Genomic DNA, 13,455 nt, shown 5'->3' with positions numbered 1-13,455 from the left:
CATTTACATTGTATATAACTGCATGGATAACTAAACTACGTATCTGTCCTTCTTTTGTGAACAAGGACTTTAGCTTTTAATTCTGGAACTTTCAAAACATTATTTTAAAAATAGATTCCATATAGTTATCCATTTAGATCAAAGGTGACAATTTTTTTTTTTCTGAAAATTTAGATCAGATAGTAAATGCTTTTGCAGTTGCAGACCATACCATTACTGTCATAACCACAGAACACTCAGCCTATGGAGCACAAAAGCAATTCATAAGTATGGCCGTGTGCTATCAGATTTTATTTACAAAAGCATTATAATGGATTTGTCAGCCTCTGATTCGGCTTGTCAATTGCTTACCCCAAAAAATATTTCACATAGTGTATTGTGGTCTAAATTCATGTAACACAAGAAACAGTGATAGAAATTGGTCATTTGGGGGCCCTAAAAGAATGAGATTTGACCCTTATTTGTGTTCATGCAAAGAGTAACCTTCTGTTTCTCATGTTAACAGTTAGGGAAGAATAAATTCTATCAAAAAAGAAATTTCATATGCATTATGAGGAGATTGGACCCATACTATTCTATCAGTTTTTTAGTGGGTGGTACTTCTGATGTATTTACAAAAGCTGCATATAAAAAATCACGTTACAGACCATTTTTTGTTGTGAAAAAGTGATAAATTGGCATTGCCAAATTTTCAAACACAGTCTCCTCTTTATTCAAAACCTTTAAATAAAATGCTTTCACTGGACAGAATTGTTCTCTCTATAGCTATAGATTATTGTTATAAAGCTAGATAAGATGGAGCATAAAAACAGAAGGTAAATAATAGAATTTTACTTAATACAGCCATTCCTTTTAGAAATGTTTGTATTCAAAGGACATGGATTTACAAATCCCTGTGACTGTATAAATTCAGTACAATTATATTTTAAACTTTAATGAAAATTCTGAACATGTGTATTGTACTTAAATTTTTGGAATATCATTGTGCACTGAAAGCAATGTAAAAATGAAGGCATTTTCCAAAATAATGATGCAGTGAGATCTGACAGTAGAACCTGAAAAAATATTCTCAATTTCTCTTTTAGACCATATTCTCTTTCATAAGATATGATTTAAAAATAGCCATTATGTATTTTAATCGGAATGTGATTCCTTGAATAAATTCTTTAGTAAGCTTTCAGTGGCACTTTTGGAAGATGTCCAGGAAAACGGCATTCAGATTTAACCTGATTTAACAAAGATAGATAGGAAGCACATTTATAAACAAAGTCTGTAATGACTGTGCATCAGCCCTGCCTCGTGTCTGGAAAAGCAAAAGCTTCCATTCAGAAACTGCTTTCCAAAATTGTCTTGCCCAGAGTTAATTTTCTAACTTCCATGTCTTAAATTCTCAGTTTTTACTTCCACAGACCTTCACATCGAAGGCAGGGAAATAAATATTTGCTGCTCTAAGAACTTTATGTTCAACTAGTAATGAAAGCTACGCAAAAGCTAAAAGGTGTTGCCATCTTGGTAAAGTTTAAAATTTTCTTATTTTTGTTCATAAAGTTTGAAATGCATATCATACATTTTAAAAGAAAAAATATTCCCCAGCTTCAGAGAGACACATTGTTCAACTTACCAAACCACATTTTCAGTTGATGAATCACATTGTAAAAGAACATACAGTTTTTTAAATGATTCTAAACCATAACTTACATTATTAGGATTTAATACAATTTTTCTGGTCAGGGTGTCCTATGGGACATGTATTGATTTATAAAAACTGATTTAAAATATTAAAAAAAAGGAACACATGTATCTTTTATAGGGCTTTCTTGAAGGAAGCCATTTGCCTTGAAATAAAACATTTACAACTTTCTTGGAAAATACTGTCAAGGTTAGTAAGCTTTAGGTTTCACCCCTCTCAACACAGAGTTCCTGCTTGAAAGCATTGTTTTCATCATGGTGTGTGTGTTGTGTGTGGGGGGGTGCATGTGTGTCTGTGTTTGTATATACAGACAATCAATAATCAATTTATAGACTATAGGAAAAAACACACAGCTTCAATAGTTTCAAGCAGTATGGAGCAAATAGGTCATATATAAACTAACATCTAATAGGAAGTAATTCTAGAATAGCCCAAAGTATAGACTATTTAAAAGAGTACAGTTTTAGAACTTACAGGCATATCCTCAGAATGAGTAAACTCAGATAGCCTTAAAAGTATTTTTGATTCGTAGTTTACTAGTGCCTAAATTATTTGTGTTGATTTTTCCAAATGTTTTTTTAAATTCACTGAAGTTATTAGTTTCTTTATCAAACATGTGTATCTTGCTAAAAGTAGAATAAAGACACATCAGCCTATAACAGAATTATTAACTCCAGCTAAGCATTAGTGAGATTTCACTGTGTGTGTTTTTATGAACATACTTGCTCATGGCATATGGAAACTTGGAAGAAAGGAGTTTCCTATTGCATTTCAAAGGGTTCAGTGGCAATGTGGATTGGTATATGTGAAAAAAAAAAGCATCTACTATTGTAAAGGTAAGTTGAAAATTAGAAGTCAGTGGCTAAATTGGTCCCATGTAAAAATGACATTGACAAGACTCCTCTAGAAACCTCAGGGGGGCAAAAGTCAAGAGGACACATACCTCTTTGAGATTACTTGCTTAAGAAAACCCAAGAATGTCTCCAAATGTTAACAGAAATTATAATTGCATGTATGGACAATTTCAACTTTTCAAGAAATTTTCTTGTTCTTTTCTCTAATGCAGTTGAAAATTTAAATTAACCTACAGGTTAATCAGTTTTCTCCAAACAATTATAAAATCCTACAGCAAAAGATTAGTGAGTCAATACTTAATAGTTTCTAAAGACTCAGATTTAAATTAATTTTTTATATTGCTTACTGCACAGCAGGAAATCACATGTAGAAAAGGAAGCTAAATTGTTTACAGTAACCTTCGTGTTTTTGAATTATTAATTTAATTTGAAAAATGGAGTGGCTAGGCAGATGTTCAATAGGAAACATATGATATGTAATAAGCCTAAGCCAACATTAGATTAAATAGAACAGATAGAAAGTAATAACCTCTTCAGAAAATGAAAAGTATTTGTGTATTCTGCTTTTCTTGACTTACAATGAAAGAAATGTAGCCACCAATAGTCAAATAAATTACAGTAATGTTTGCTACAGGACTTGGGTGACTGATGCATGCTTCTTCTGCTTGTTTCCTTGTTAGGGCTTATGGCCAGAAGAGAGTACAATTTTAAGTACCAATTTCCCTTTGAATTATTTGAAATTGGAGCTGCCTGATATGAATGACTTCCCATGAAATGAAATTAGAGTTAGGCTCACCAACTTACCTATAAAACTGTAAATGCAGTAATATGTATGCATGAGCATGCTACTAATTTTATTGAAGACTTAACCAAGCTTTCTATGCAACTAATATAGATAATTAGCAGTGTTCATGTAGGCATGGAATCATGATTCTCTTCTCTGGAAAGAGTTTCTGTAGTCATCTGTTGATTTTAACCCTTAAATTTTTACTGACGTAGGAGGAAAAGGCAAGACACGGAGGGGGTTCTAGGGAGAAAAATTGAGTCAGTTGCTCATGGAAACATGTACGGAAATTTATTATCACTTCCTCAGAAAATGAATTGTGGTACCTTGATGTTCTGAAGTTTATATGGAGGAAACAAATTGGGGGAAAATGTCAATTTGTTCAATTCAGTGTTTCACAGAGGCAAGAGAAATTTGGATTGGAAAAAACTATTAATTTTGCTGTGAACATGGTGCAACCAAAGTCACTCTACGTCCTCTTTCTTTAAATTTATGAAAAATGTACGTGATTTGCCTGAGTACCCCGGACTTAAGGCAAAGAAAATTCTATTATATAAAGTGCCTCTTTATCATTGTTCGTCAGTGTACTATTTGGTATGTATTTATACATACATATTATACATATATACATACACACATATATAAAATCTGGGAAACTTCATTTCCTTAAGAGGTGGCAAGTTTTTTTTTTTTTTTTAATATAAATTCTTGATATATCACAGAGGCTGTCAGAGTTTTGAGGGCCCGGAAATTAATCAAAACTAAGCCTGCATGCCTGCGATCAGTGGCCCAAAGTAAATCTCCAGATACACCTGTCCGCCAAGCTGTTAAAACCCCTCCGCTGTTGGCCGACACACTTCACGTCTCCTTTATTCCACAGGGTCACCCTGTGAGGCATGTGTCAATACCATAAGCATTTTGTCAATGAGAAATGAACTTGTCCAAAGTCACTGAACAGGTAAATGGCAGAGAAAGGACCTGAAACCAGGATGACTCCAAACACGATCTCTCTATGAGGAGATCTGTTCATGTCCAAGCTGTTTTGGAAGAGAAGTACCCCTCCAGTGTGTGCTTTCAAACTGAAGAGATGCCCTGTCAGATTCTGGGACTGTCCTGGTATCTCTCTAGTCAGTGACCAAGGAAAAGAAATACAGACCACAGAACCCCTCTGTTTTCATCCTGCCCCACCTTCCCACCTGCCTTTCCACCCCCCACACACAAATAAGGGAGTCCTGAAGGGCCCCAGACGGTGACATTTGGTTAACAGTTTTTTGTTTCAAGAATGGAAAGCGTCACTTCTCGATTGTTTTTTTTTTTGATTTGCCTGATTTTCCCCACTTCTCCACTTGAGCCTGTGCAGGTCCGGCCAGTCCTGCAGTTCTGATGTGTCCTCAGTCAGGTGTGCTAGGACTGTGGGCTGGGGCGCACAGCTTCCAGCCCCCTCCCCTGGGCAGCGCTGCGGGCCCCCTGGGTGCCTACAGCCATCAGCTAGCATCTGGGCATCAGGGCTCAGCACTGGGAAGTGCCCATCTAATTGGCTCTTTGTGATTAGAGGAAGTGGTAAATTAAAATTAACCAAAGAACCCAGGAGTTGCATCCTCCCCCGCCTCCTTTTTTTTTTAACCATTTGAAAAAGTGAGGCAGTCACTGCTATCCCATGCAGATGATACAGAAAACTGGAAGCAGGCTTCCAGTTGCCTCAGTGCCCTGGCTGGCTTTTCTGAGCCGAAGTGTTCTCCATGTCATACACATGATGGAGAGAGTGGAAGATCTGGGGGGAAAGGAAATAGTTTAAAAATAAGTAAATAATACAGCAGGAAATATTAGAGCATAGCTAGCCCCAATGAAAAATAGCGATCTAATGTGACAAAAATTTCCAACCTAATTGCTCCTCTTGGCTTCACCTCCCTGCTCTGCCACTCTCTGCCTTTGGGTAAAATGACTTCACCTCCCTGGAACTCCACGCCTGCCTTTTGAAAGCAGCAGGGTGAAATGATACCAAATGCCATCTCTGATGATAAATCCAGTCTTTTGATTCCCAGATAACGCATAGCATAGAGGAGGGGTCAGCCATTCACTTCTCCCTCAGTAAGGTCTTTTAAGGGTTAATAAATACCTACCGTGTGCTGGAATTTGCACACCTCTTGAAAGAGAAGTTCCCTCTGTGGACTCGTGGGGGCGTACCTGAGCACTGCTTCCTTAACCATCCACCGTTTGTCTGTTCGATGTGCACGCCTACAGAGCCGTAATAGTCGTGTGTAATGTGTTTTGGAGTGCAGTGTATTGCTCTTTTCTGAAACTTTTTCCCTTTCTTTCTTTTTTTTTGTTGTCAACTTTCTGCATTGGCAGAGCATCTTGGGATTGAATTTATGGGTATGGACCAATCATCATTCCTTTTAGCCTGCAGAATTTAGAGCCTATGAGCTGAAACCTTTATATTTCCCCCCTGTCTACTCTTACCTTTCAGTTCCTAACTAATTTCCTTTCTCTTTAGAAGGGATCATACAGCTATAACAATGATTTCTTTGCTTTCGATCTATGGTTAGTTTACCAACGAGGTACTGAGGGCAGCAGCTTTTAGATTCAAAACCTTCACTTAGAGTTGAAAATCGCCTTACTGGGTATAATTCACATACATCCCATGTTCCTTGACCCACTGATCGGATCTGACCATGCTGTTATTCCAGAGCTGGGTAAGTTGGAGTGATTCATAAGACTTTAGGAGGAACCAAGCCAGGGGCCTGAGAACAAAAGAAGCTTCACATACACAGACTTAAGAACACTCCGCATTTTCAGCTAATAGGAGCTTTATATACAATGTAAAAATCATCTATTCATATTGTAACCTAGAAAGCTCTTACACTGCAGCATAATATTACATACATTCCCTGATAGCTCAGATGGTAAAGAATCTGCCTGCAATGCAGGAGACCCCAGTTCAATTCCTGGGTTGGGAAGATCCCCTGGAGAAGAGAATGGTTACCCACTTCAGTATTCTGGCCTGGAGAATTCCATGGACTGTATATGGCTGAGCAACTTTCACTTTTCACTTTCAGACATGGATTACTCTAGTTTTCTGGAGATATATACAAGCACTGCACTAAGCTTCATTATCTTATGAGCAAAGAAAGAACAAAATGCCCTATGCTATTTTAGATGGAAATTCTAGCCATAAAAGAATTAAATTTGAGTCACCATATCCCAAGTAATCAAATACAAACTTTCATACTGTTCCCCAGTAGCTCAGCAGTAAAGAATCCACCTGCCAGTGCAGGAAACTCAACTTCTATCCCTGGATTGGAAAGATCCCCTGGAGAAGGAAATGGCCACCCACTCCAGTTTTCTTGCCTGGGAAATCCCATGGAAAGAGGAGCCTGGTGGGCTACAGTCCATGGAGTTGCAAAGAGTTGGATACAACTTAGCGACTAGTCAACATCCTAGATAGTTGGGAGAAAAGCCAGTCTTGGCAGGAAGGGGAAGCCATTTTGTCCTCCCGGAGGCTCTGCAGTGCAGGTCCCCAGGCTTCCTGAATGCTACAGCCCTGGAAGTGCGTATCAGTCAATAAAGCAATGTCCTGAATAAAGGACTATCTGGCCCCCAATCAGCTAGTGTCAGTGACATCATGCAACAAGAGCATCTTATAGCTGTTGCTTTCTTTTCAATGGTAACATCACAGTCTACACCTAATGTACTTTCCATAATCTGTGGAAAATGAGGGTGTTGCAAGCTGTCAGTTGCCAGGGATAGAAACTCAATTACTTGTACATTCCCCTCCCCCCAGAAAAAAAATTCCAAGAGAAAACTCTTCATGTGATAGGGAAAGCCCCACATTGGTGTAAGTGTTCCTTTGCACATCAGAGAATGTCACTCGAGAGTAAGGAGTACGAGAAGCCCCACCAACATCCCACGGGTGGCAGGTGGTCTACATGAGGGGCATTATCTATTCAGGTTACTTCCCTCGGGATGAAATTTATCCCACTTTTCAAAAGGCGTATTGGCCTTACCTGAAAGGAAGAAAAAAAAATCCCACCATCACCTCCCCTCTTCTCCCTAAAAGCATCCTTCCAGCGTTATCACTTTAAGGTCTAATTATTAAATTTAATATTTGTTTTCCCAAACAATGAAGTAGAGTGATGGCTTTTTCAGATACATGACCTCCCTCGGTAAGACCTGAAGGGTTTAGTAAAGGCACCCTGAGCTGATACCCACACACCTCTTACAGGAAAGGCTTCCAGAGGTTCCAGCCAGCCAGAACATTCCATCCTTAAGGAAAATCAGACCTTACAGGCCAATCAAAATTGAAACGGCCAAGGCTTCTCTCTCTCGACCTGGCCAGATCAGTCTGAAAAACGTGCTTGATCTGATTCATTTAATGCATCCAGCCAAACCATAAAGGCTCAGAAGTGTTTCGACTCATTAAGGCAGATCCACCAACAGGACTGAGGCATTCTTTTTTTCAACGCTGTCTCTAATTTGCTCTTGTCCAGTTGACCCTGTACCACAGGGAAAAAATAAGGGAGAAAAAGGAGGGTGGTTTTTTTTAAAAAAAATATTTTTTATATTATTGTTCACCAAGTATTTCTCCTTGAACATATTTATTTTGTGAGGGTCACCTGATTTAGGGAACCATTGAAAGATCTGATAGAAACTTGAAAATACGTAATGCATTCAGGCCATCTATAGAGTCCTAAGCCACATCCATGCTCTAGGGGCCTTGGTTTCAACTGGCTCATCTTAGCACTTCTGTTTTGTCCTTTGGCTTTGACTGGGCTGCCTTTCCGGTTCCATGATTGATTTTTCTGGGGAGAGTCATCTGCTGACATAACCGGGGGAAAATGAGCAAGTCATTATATGCCATTTCTTCACGAACCCTAGTCAGTCTATTCTTTTAGAATTAACAACCACCAAAAAACTTGCAAAAGACGGCACAATGCCTTCCCCACTTTTAGCCCTTGGATAGGTCCTCTTTTTGCAGTTTGGGGAAGCAGTTTCCCAGGTTTTTCTAAAGATAGAATTGGAAGATGGAAGCACTACCAGTGCTTGCCATTTGAAAAGAAGGAAAAATAGAGTAAGTAAAAGTACAGTAGGGTCTTCACTTTCTAGGCAGTGACGCTTTTACGCTCCTCTTTCTTAACCAATTCATCCCAAACAAAAGATTCCTGCTCTGCATTCTGCTTTCCCCAGAGAAGGACCAGTGGGGTGATGCCTTTGCTGCTTAGACTTAGTGCTAAAAACATCCAGGTGCCCGTTCGTTCCAGCCACATCAGCTCACAGATTAGCACCTTATGAAATTGAATTCCCTGTCCTGTGGCTCTAGGGGAAGGGAGGCAGCAGACACTCTCAATTAACATACAAGCATCCACACGCCACGTCCTCATTTGACTTACGCGGCACAGAAATAACGTGACAGGGCTCCATGTCTCCTGGTCCGTTGTCGCCCCCGCAATGCACCAGCTGCTTTGCTTTCTAATTGTGGCTGCCACGTGACCGCCAGCCTAGGTTAGGAGTTATGCTGTATGGGATAACCCTTCCAAATCTATATCCACCTTGCTTCCCACCCCAGCACTTCCTCCCTCTGGTTTTCTTTTATGTATTTATTTTTCCTCCCTTAGTATCAGGCATGCTGTGCCAGGAACCTCAGATGGCTCCTTCACTCTTTAACCTCGTTTTTCCCTCCTACCTGGCTTCCTCCTCTCTCCGTCATTCTGTCAGTCTGTCTGGCCTCTTGATTTGCTTTCTTTTCCTCTTCCAAACCTTTCTGTTTGTTTTCGTATAATCTCTGCAGCATTCTGGTCTTTTTTTTTACCCACTGACTATTTTCTCCTCCTCCTCCTCTTCCTGTTAATAATCAGTGATCTTATTAATTTGATTTGACAATGTTCCTGACCTGTTAACTGGAATTTGATTACCATGGGCTTGGCTTGTAGGAAATGTTTTTGTTTAATGATAAAGTCTGCTGTATCATAGAAATGGCATTGCACCTTTTTTCATTTCAAGAAGACTTCCGGCAACTTGCCCTCTCTCAGTAGAGGGAAAAAGAAAAAAACTGTGGCTGCTGAGACAGAGAATGTAAATTGAAATTGTTCCATAAGGCCCCATGTTGATACCCAGCTATGAGACCTTCATTGGTAAAATGTTTCCCAGTTCTTGACCAACTTGTTAATCAGAATAGCAAATGCAGCTTAGACTGCTTATTATGCATTGGTTAATTTCTCTTTCTCATTGAAGTTGTGACTAGACTGGTTGGAAGCTTCGTTCCTAAGAGGATCAGGTTCACCATTAAATCAGCCAATCTTACTAAGAACCTGACTACCATTCTATAAGCAATTTATCCCCCTCCAAAGCCGATTTGCAAATCGAAAACTTTCCATGAATCAGAAACTGGTTGCAGTGGGAGTATAGTAGTACCTTCATCTGAAATTTCTAAACATCCCACCTCCATGGTGCAACCGACATTAGCTAATTTTCCAACTTGTCCAATGCAGGAAGGTACAATCTATTCCAAATCTTGTATCATTTGTGCCAGTGGTTTTGTAGTGTCATAAACTAGATCTCTAAGTACAACTGGTGAAGTCATAATTGTTCCTCAAAGGACAAGTCTTCCTCGCGGCCCAAGACTATCCCATCCATCTTACTGGAGTTTCTCTGATACAGTGCTGAGCTACTCCATGTCCAGCTGCTTCTGTCCCCGTTTTCCTATTAAATCATAGGAATCCTGCCTCAGTTTTGTTTCTAACTACAAGTCAAGCTCATGTTTGCAAATGTCTTTGAGTTTTCTTTTCTTTTTTTGTTTTAAGTTAAAAGTGGTTCTTTGTAAAGACCACGGGAATAGGACCTAGCTGGGAAATCAAAAAAGGCTTGGGATGGGGGAGGGGAGGGGACAGGAAGCTGGGAAGAAGGGGGAAGGGGAAGGTCCCAGTGGTGCCGATGCCACCTCCTTTTATTGGCATCAATTCCTGTTGTCTTTGCAAGAGATTTTTTTTTAAATAAATTCTACAATTTTAACCAAAATCGTTATTTTACCATTAATGTTTATGGTTTGTCAGTTTAGTACGCATCTATGGCTTAACATTAAAGTCATTGAATAGATCGTAGTTTTTTTATTATAAATGGCCCTCCAATGGGCTTTGCAGCTTTATGCTCAAAATGTGGTGCAGAGAATGCTGCACCTTAAGTCTTATCTGCCGAAGGAATGAATTGTCCCGTGTGTATTTTCTTGTGAACATGGACAATGCAGCATGCCAACTCTTCAGTTGTAAGTCCGGGCGAGGGTCAGGGACCTAGCTTCGCTGACGTCTGTTCTCATCCCTTTCCAGAAGCGGAGGAGCTCTACCAGAAGAGAGTGCTCACCATTACCGGCATTTGCATCGCGCTGCTCGTGGTTGGCATCATGTGTGTGGTGGCCTACTGCAAAACCAAGTAAACACCTCCCCGGCCTCCTTCCCCCTGAGCTCACAGGCAGCCTGGGCGGCAAAGGCTCGGCAGAAACCAGGCTCCACAGCCTTGTCCTGGAAGATTAGAAGGGCAGGGGGATTTCCTCCTTATTTTTGGTCCTGAATAACCCATTCAAGGACCTTCCTAACCACAGGCATTAGAAAGCTTTGCCTATTTGTGCGAAAATGTTCAGAAGACTTTTGCTTATGGACCACAGTCCCGTGACCCAAGAAAAGGGTTGGAGGGACAGGGTTACATAGGGACCCACGCGGGTGTCTGTGGATGTGGGTCCCTCCTGAAAGTGTGGTGGGTACCACAAGTGAGCTTGTCATCTCAATTCTGAAGACACGTCCAATCTGCACTCAGACATAGGGGACAATGGAGGCGTTTGGTGGCGTTTGAAAGGCAGGCATTTTTAAAAACCATGATGGAGTTTTCAGTTGCATCCAGTCAGTTGCATCCAGTTCAAATTCTCCCACAGTGTGAGATTTACAAAAGGTCTCTCACGGGAGGAGAAGCAAGCAAAACTTGCTTTGAAAGAATAAAAGAGAAAACATGAAAATAGATTTGTGTTCACTTTGTTGGCTGTTGAAGCTGGGTCCTTGTTAACAAATATGATTATATGATATGAATTCCTTTCACTTTTGTATCATATGTAAAATTTCTACTTTGAAATAATGCTATTCACAGTTTTATTTTATTTTGTCGTTTCATCACATAAACTCTCATGCCAAAACTAGTCATGGGAATATTATTATGATCTCAATTGAGGAACACAGACAATCTGCATTTATGCCATAGAAACAAGGACATGGATGGCATTTCCTTAATGTCCCGGGATGTAGCGTGTTGCCAGAATCAAGCAAGCGATAGAGAAAAATAAACCTTCATGGAATCCATCTTATGAGTCTTACTAGATTCAGTCTCAATATTTGAATATTCATTACCTAGTTATACAAAAATGTACTAGAATAGGATCATGTTATAATTGTGCCAAAATCTTCTGGCAAAAGATGTACACATTTTCACTCACATACACACACTATGATACACAGATTCAAAAGTAACTCCATTTTCTTCAAAGACACACAGACAGGCAAAACTATAAATGAAATCAGCTTTATCAATTGCACAGCATGAATTGTAACCTAAGACACACAACCATCTGTAAGACTTGGGCAAAGATGGAGTGATTATGAAAGGCTGAGTTTTAGCCAAATCTCAACTTGACGTATCTCGTCTTCTCCTCTGTTTTTTCCTTATCTCTCAGCAGTCCAGTTCCATTTCTATAAGAATCCCACCGGCTTCTTCAGTCTATTTGCCAAGAACAGATGACTCCACTTCGGAGATGGGGTGGCATGCCCTCTCTCTACCTCTCTCCCCACAAATCCACTGTCTTGAGTGTTGTGTTGGTAGAAGAAAGAACTGACTGCACTGAAAAATGTAAATAATTAGAAAAAAAATAAATCAGTGCTCCATTTTTCCCTATGCAGGAAACAACGGAAAAAGCTTCATGACCGGCTTCGGCAGAGCCTTCGGTCTGAAAGAAACACCATGATGAACGTAGCCAACGGGCCCCACCACCCCAATCCGCCCCCCGAGAATGTGCAGCTGGTGAATGTATGTTGACTCTGCCCAGTGGGAAAGTTCAGCATCTCTCCTCTGTTCAGGCACCTTGAAGTTTATTTTCTAAAGCTCTTAGGCTCTTAGCTGCTGCCATTAATCACCAGGGCTTCCAGGAAGCCAAGTTTTCGCCGAGAGAAAATAATGGGAACATTTTTTAAAGTGGATTTGGTGACTGTAAAACCAGCACATTTCCTCTTATAAAGTGTTCATTAACGGGTCGGAATAATAATGTTGGGTTTGTTCTGTAAGGAAGCCATAACCAGAAGATAGAGCAGAGAAAAAAACACAAAGAAAATAATAAAACTCATGATACAAGAATCAGAAGGAAATGTTTTATTTTTTTATACTTGGGAAATGAAGGCTGCTTGAGTCTATCTAACTAATTAGCACTGATAACTGAGCTAAAGGCTCTAGAATCCTTTTTTTTTTAATTAGAGGCATTTTGAGGTGCCTGATGATTTACTGATTCTGAGAAGGGAGATATTAGGCCATGGAAAATGTTAAGGGCATTACCAGACTTGCTTCTCAGTAGCCAAAACAGAAGAATTTAATACTTTCTAATTCCTTGACTCTTTCTACAAGATACCAAACCCTTTGGAGGAAATATATCCTTCACCATTCAAAGATGTATTTTTAAAATTTACCAATCATCTAGCTTTTAAATATAATGAAGTCATTAAGTATTAGATTCAGAGAATCTTTAGATAGCATCTTCCAAAGCTCCCCCTGGTTTTTTTACAGATAGGGTAAGTCCTTTACATATGAACAAGTTCCATGTGAACAAGTTCTTATTTGTAAATCCAATTTGTTGGTAAGTCCAACAAAGTTAGCCTACATACCCAACTAACACAACCGGCTATATAGTACTATAATAGGTTTATAATCCGTTCACATCTTTTTGAAAGTTTGCAACTTGAAGGTTCTTATGTAGGGGACTTACCATAAGAGCCAAGGCAGAACGGAACTCAGCTTTCCTGGTTTCTGGAGTATTACTCTTCCTACTTCACCATCATTCTTGTTTTGTTTTCATTTCCCTTAGATGATTGGCTTTTTATAAGCAGAGCTGG

General features: G+C 39.6%; 1 protein-coding gene across 7 annotated transcripts in view; it reads left to right on the top strand.

Moving 5' to 3' along the window:
* The window catches only part of NRG1 (neuregulin 1), a 1,145,979-nt gene that overhangs the window by 1,117,268 nt on the left and 15,256 nt on the right, over positions 1-13,455 (top strand). For 5 of the 7 annotated variants that reach the window (XM_070364126.1, XM_070364124.1, XM_070364123.1 and 2 more), the window contains 2 exons: positions 10,645-10,747; positions 12,256-12,382. In XM_070364126.1, coding sequence (XP_070220227.1) covers positions 10,645-10,747; positions 12,256-12,382 — 230 coding nt within the window. Of the gene's footprint in view, positions 1-5,677; positions 5,702-10,644; positions 10,748-12,255; positions 12,383-13,455 lie in introns of all 7 variants that reach the window. The other 2 variants (XM_070364125.1, XM_070364122.1) reach the window with 1 other exon arrangement.

This window comes from Bos mutus, chromosome 27, assembly GCF_027580195.1.
Source record: "Bos mutus isolate GX-2022 chromosome 27, NWIPB_WYAK_1.1, whole genome shotgun sequence".
In the NCBI taxonomy this organism is placed as follows: Eukaryota; Metazoa; Chordata; class Mammalia; order Artiodactyla; family Bovidae; genus Bos; species Bos mutus.
The sequence above is the reverse complement of the archived record's forward strand: the minus strand, read 5'-3'. Positions and strand labels throughout refer to the sequence as shown.